The sequence below is a fragment of the Lactuca virosa genome, chromosome 8, assembly GCF_052849685.1.
Source record: "Lactuca virosa cultivar CGN04683 chromosome 8, Lactuca_virosa_CGN04683_v6, whole genome shotgun sequence".
Lineage (NCBI taxonomy): Eukaryota > Viridiplantae > Streptophyta > Magnoliopsida > Asterales > Asteraceae > Lactuca > Lactuca virosa.
This window is the reverse complement of record NC_136433.1, coordinates 147,662,201-147,667,829: the sequence shown is the minus strand read 5'-3', so window position 1 is coordinate 147,667,829 and position 5,629 is coordinate 147,662,201. Positions and strand designations below refer to the sequence as shown.

The following is a 5,629-nucleotide window of genomic DNA, read 5'->3' as shown; positions in this document are numbered from 1 at the left end:
TTATTCACACCCAGAGACCAATTGAGGTATGCGGTACCTATCCTTTCAAGAAGAACTGTGGGTTAGGGTTCATCATCCCTAACATTTCAAAAAATCCATTCAGTTTTGTGGACTCGAGTTCTTTAGTGAAAACATCAGCTATTTCTTCATGAGTTGACACAAAAATAAGTTCGATGTTACCTTTGAGGATGTGGTCTTTGAGGAAATGGTACAGTAGCTCTATGTGTTTCGTCTTCGAGTGATGAATAGGATTATGAGAAATCCATATAGCAATCTCCGAATCACAATAGATGGGCACCCGCAGCATCATGTACCCGTAGTCCAAAGGTTGTGTCTTCATCCAAAGGACTTGGTAGCAACAACTGGCTGCGGCCACATATTCTGCCTCTACAATAGACAATGAAACATAGTTTTGTTTTCTTGAAGACCAACTAACTAATCTTCCACCCAAAAACTGACATCCATCCGAAGTGCTCTTTTGTTCGAGTCTGCATCCGGCATGATCAACGTCTGTAAAAGCTTGAAGACTGAAGTCGTTGCCCGCAGGGTACCAAATACCAAAGGCTTTACTCCCTTTTAGATATCTGAAGATCTGCTTGACTGCGGTCAAGTGGGATATTTTGGTATATGATTAATATCTGGCACATAAACCCGTAGCAAACACAATGTCTCGTCGACTAGCAGTGAGGTACATCAATGAGCCAACAACAACATGTAGAAGTATTGTATGGCGTTCCTTCAGACAGGATTGCGGTGAGTTGGCATATGAGTGTTAATATGATGATTCTGTGGGATATGTGTACTAAGGAGTTTTAAACTGTGGAGTTTGAGCCATCCAAGCAAGTGGTCCACCCATATCTACATAATCCTTTAACACCGTCGATTCTTGGGCTTGAAGTTCACCGTATAGCTTGAACAGTGAGAGAGTATGGATCTTTCTATCTCCTTGGACTATCATCTCAACAATAGTCCAATGTCTACCCAGACCATTTAGGAACTTTAGGTTTGTTTCATGGTTTCTTCGTATAATGCCAGCATTTGAAAGTTTGGTGATGATAAGGTTGAATCTCTTGAAAGAGTCATCAAGGCTTTCACCAGGTAAGGCTTTAAAGTTGGTAAACTCCTTGAGAGTTGTTGTAAGTTTCTTGTCTTGAGCTTGTTCTGACCCCTGGTAAAGATTCTTGAGCACATCCCAAATCTCCTTGGCATACTTGCAATTGATGATAATGTCGAAATTATCTGGAGCAATACCACATGAGATTTCATAAAAGGCTGTGGCGTCTTTCTCCATTTTGTCAAGATCATTATTTGTTGGTCGGTTCAAGGCTGACTGAGCTCCACCTAGTCTTTCCTGAGCACCATTTGCTTGAACGGGAGCGAGAACAAGGACATGGGGTCCTTCCTCCACAAACCTCCATACATCTCTACCGAGTCTCTTAAGATACATTTCCATTCTCTGAGACTAATGGTGGTATTCACTTGCAACAAGTATTGGTGCGTTGTTCGAGCCTCCAACACTGTTGGAAATGTTCAATGAAGAAGCTTGTGCCATATTTCCTTGTTTTTTTATTTTTTAAGAATAAGCTTTAGTGGTATAGAAGGCTTTCTAAAATCATATTTTCGTTTAAAAATCAACCACTTTGGCTCTGATACCAATTGTTGAGAGAAAAACTTGAACAAACGTTAGTCACAAGATTATATGATGCGGAATAATAAGTTAATCTCGAAGGATCTTGTTAGCTCAAAAATAATAAGTTAGAAGAGTTAGATTGCAGAAATATAAAGGAAAAAATAGCAACAAGTTATATCAAGTAGACACCAAGTTGATTCATAACGAGGTTTGCATGCAAACACAAGTTAGGCCCTGTTTGTTTAGCTCTTAATTGAAAATTTAAGAGGTAACCTCTTAAAAATTCAGATGTGGCTTGTTTGGTACCCTCTTATTAAACCCCTCTGAATTTGATAAATGCCTCTTAAAAATTAAGAGTTTAATCCACATCTGAAAAAATAAAAAGATGGTCGCTGCCCTCGTAGGTCTCGCTCTTTTCTTTTCGTTTCAAAATCACGTCTCTACTTTTCTTTATCATCGCCGCACACAGCAAACCTCCGCCCCGATCTGCGGAAGTTTTCTTCCCTCCTGGCCATCGCAGTCGTCGGCGTCCTCTCTGCCTCCAGCTCTGTTTCCGGCGTCCTCTCCGACAGCTGCGCCACAGCGACATCGTCTGCACCTACGATGACTTCTGCAGGTAAATTCTTTGGCTTCTCTCTTTCTCTTTCTATGTAATCTCTTTCACTATGTAATCAGATGTGTTGCTTCATTTTTTCTTTTTCTTTTAACTGAAATCAGATGTGTATAGTTATCAATTGCCTTGAAATTCTAAAATCAAATGATCTCTCCTTCTCTTGCTATTTTTTCTGAAATCAAGTTGTGCTACCCGGTATCAGCTCCAGGAACTGAATCCAATGAAAAGTGTGATGCTTGGAAAGCCATTCTTATTTAGAGTAGATATAAAATTTTAGGGTATTAGTTGTATGGTAGCTGCTGAGAATATCAGGTCACTAGTTGTATTTTGATTGAGAAAGCAGTAGCTTTAGAGTATATTGGTCTAGCTTTCTGAAATATATGTTTATCTATAGCTAAATTCTGTTGCTGAACTTTGATGATTTTGTGTTTATTTGGTGAAATCTACTTATGAGGTTGCTAAATAATGGTCTTTATAAACATATTGATGTTGAGACTTTGTAGGGAAGACCAATCCCAATGAAGGTGAAAAACTCGGATACAATTGGTTATGTGAAAGCAAAGATTCAGGAGAAAGAGGGTATTCCATGGCATCAACAACTTTTGATCATTGGAGGATCATAACATGCAACATGGATGTAGATTGGAACTGGTTGTGAGGTTGGGAAGATATGTTGATCGTGACGATGTTGTTGGCAGTATTTCTTGTTGGTGCTCTTGCATAGTAGTACTGATGGAACTATCATGTAGCCTTGTTAGGATTGAAGCTGTTTGGGATAATCAACATGATTGTTTTAGTTATTTTATACATAAAAACATTGAATTCAGCAAAAAAAGAACATATAAGGGTAAAACGGTCATTTTTATCATTGAGCACAACAATTCAGATGATCCAACCAAACAACATTTTAAAATTCAGATCTTAAAAATTCAGACCTCTTAAAAATTCAGATCCTGCCAAACAGCCCCTTAGTAAGTGTGATCAACTAAAGTGAAGAGGGACTCGGTTTATCAGTTAAGTTAATAGATAGAGAGATGAACAATCTTGTATTTCAAATAAGAGTTCTGGAAGTGGTAAGAGTACATGAAGAGGGATGCTCTATTTATAGAGTCCCTAAAGTTACAAAGAAATAGTAAAATAATCTAAAGTAACTGACTACGGTGACCATGAATGGTTCACCGGATATTACAATATAAACAAGCAGCGTCAGTTAAAGTAAACTAAACTATCTTCATGCAAATCTTCACTCTGCGGTTGGTCTTCAAGTCTGCGGTACTTCAACTTTCACAAACAGGTCTCCGGTAGTAGCTTCTCTGCGATATCACCAAGTGTAGAAGTATGCGGTTCCTTATAGCTGAAGAGGGTCACTTTTTGTTTCAACAAAGAATCGGATGGAAAAGTGTCCAACATGTGTTGTGGCAGTCTACGAGTGGGTCCGAAAAAGGATTTTTTCGGAAGTCTATATTTCCTAATAGCTCTAAAGGAGAGAAACTCCGCTTTCGGTTCTGTGTTGATCGGAATTGGATCTTGTCTCTCTTGAAATCTCTTGTGGCTTTCTCTTAATGGCAAACTTCCAAAAGTCTTGCCATAGGACCTCGGTTAGATCGACGGCATTGTTCCTTCATGTGTAGATGATGTAAACAACATAGAGACAATATTTTCTCATTGTATCAGTACCGCCATGTTTTCCTGAAAGACCTCGTTGAATGAGGTGCATCAATACAGTCCAAAGGCCAGGAACGGCTGATTTCTTGAACTTCTTGGCTTTAAAATCGTCTATATACCCAATTTCGTTAAGGAATGTCTGGAACTCTTCATTCGTTGGTTCTTGCACTGTAAAATCCTTGGCGTTTTCTGGGATTCCAATATCCTTGAGGAAAGTTTGCTTTGACACCGGAGCAATTCGATCACCTATGATTTTTGTTGTCAGAACTCCATCTCGCATGTTGATCCACTCGAAGGCAGTGTGAAGGATTCGTAGAGGTATTTCGGGATTTGGGGTTTTAGTGAGAGGAATGGCGATGGGATGGCGTGATATGAACTCAATCATCACTCGAATGGATTCGTCATAATCCATAGGATCCAGTGAGAAGAGTTGGGTGGTTTCGCGGAAGACTGGTTCTGTTGATGAAGATGAAGCAGAACCTTTCAAGGATTTCTTCTTTGAGACTGTGTTTGGAATTTTTGGGTCATTTTGAGAAGATGCCATTATTGTAGGTATGATAGCTCGAAGAATAGGTTGCAGAGAGAATGTTGGAGAAAAAGGAGAATAGAGCGTAAAAAGGAACAGTTAGGGTTTGAAATCTTTATATAGTTTGGATATCTGGGTCGGGTTATGAAAAACTTTAATGATTACACCTGATTGGAAAACGGATCGCATTAAATGTGTTTCCAAAATTGCCATGTGTTTGACCTACAAGGACGAAAGATGCGATGGCAATACGTGCAAAAATGAAAACCATCATTTTAGTTTGAGTTTATGTACACTTTATCGAGACGTGTGCAAAAACCGCGATTATTTAGGAATTAAAGATAATCATTTAAAAAAGTAACTGTTAAGTCATTTAAGAAACCATTTCGGAAATTTTTTTTTAATGAAAAACCTTTGAACTTCTCTTCAAACGGATGGTCTCGGAACAAAGAAATTTCGAGATTGAGTGTCATAAGATGCTTCGAGGAGAAAATGAACACAACACTTGTACATGATATAGAGTTCGAGAGGGCACAGTTACAGACTGAATATCAGAGGTAAAATGCATGAAGATCTTAGAGGACATTTTTTACACAGATTTGAGATTCCGAGACATGAAGAGTCAGAGCTCAGACAGAGGTAAGAGGTGAATGCACATTACCATTTTGGACTTGAATTCGGAGGTGAACTTCATAACACACTTTTGAGATAGATTATGAGGCGAGATCAAAGCAAAATACCAATTAACTATATTGGTCATGAACTTCAATAGATGACGAAAGATGTACAACTTAAAACAAGAAGAAGAGGTTAGACAAAAAAAACACGTAAAATGATCCTATTTATTCCGAGAGGAAATGATTTTGAGATGAAAAAGATTTTGACTTTGGAATTAATTCACTTTCTGGTGTTTCCATCAGAGAGTACAAGCCTCTTGGAAGAATTGAGGATCAGGCAACATTATACCCATTTTGTTCAGAAACCCATTGAATTTGGTTTTGTCTAATGCCTTAGTAAATACATCAGCAATTTCATCGTCAGATGCAACAAAAATAAGTTCAATGTTTCCTTTTAAAACATGATATTTAATAAAATGGTACCGAATATCGGCATGCTTCGTCATGAAGTGCTGAATTGGATTGTGAGAGATTGTAGTGGCACTTTGATAATCATAATAGATTCGAATTTGTTGAAA

General features: G+C 38.3%; 1 protein-coding gene across 1 annotated transcript; it reads right to left on the bottom strand.

The window, feature by feature from the left end:
* Nucleotides 1-802: 802 nt before the first annotated feature.
* Nucleotides 803-1,453, bottom strand: LOC145130930 (uncharacterized). The gene has a single exon (XM_079065681.1). The coding sequence runs from the start codon at nt 1,451-1,453 to the stop codon at nt 803-805; it is 651 nt and encodes a 216-aa protein (XP_078921807.1).
* Nucleotides 1,454-5,629: the final 4,176 nt, after the last annotated feature.

Bases quoted from the DNA above. Each gene is read 5' to 3' on its own strand.
- LOC145130930 (XM_079065681.1), bottom strand. From the start codon at position 1,453: ATGGAAATGTATCTTAAGAGACTCGGTAGAGATGTATGGAGGTTTGTG.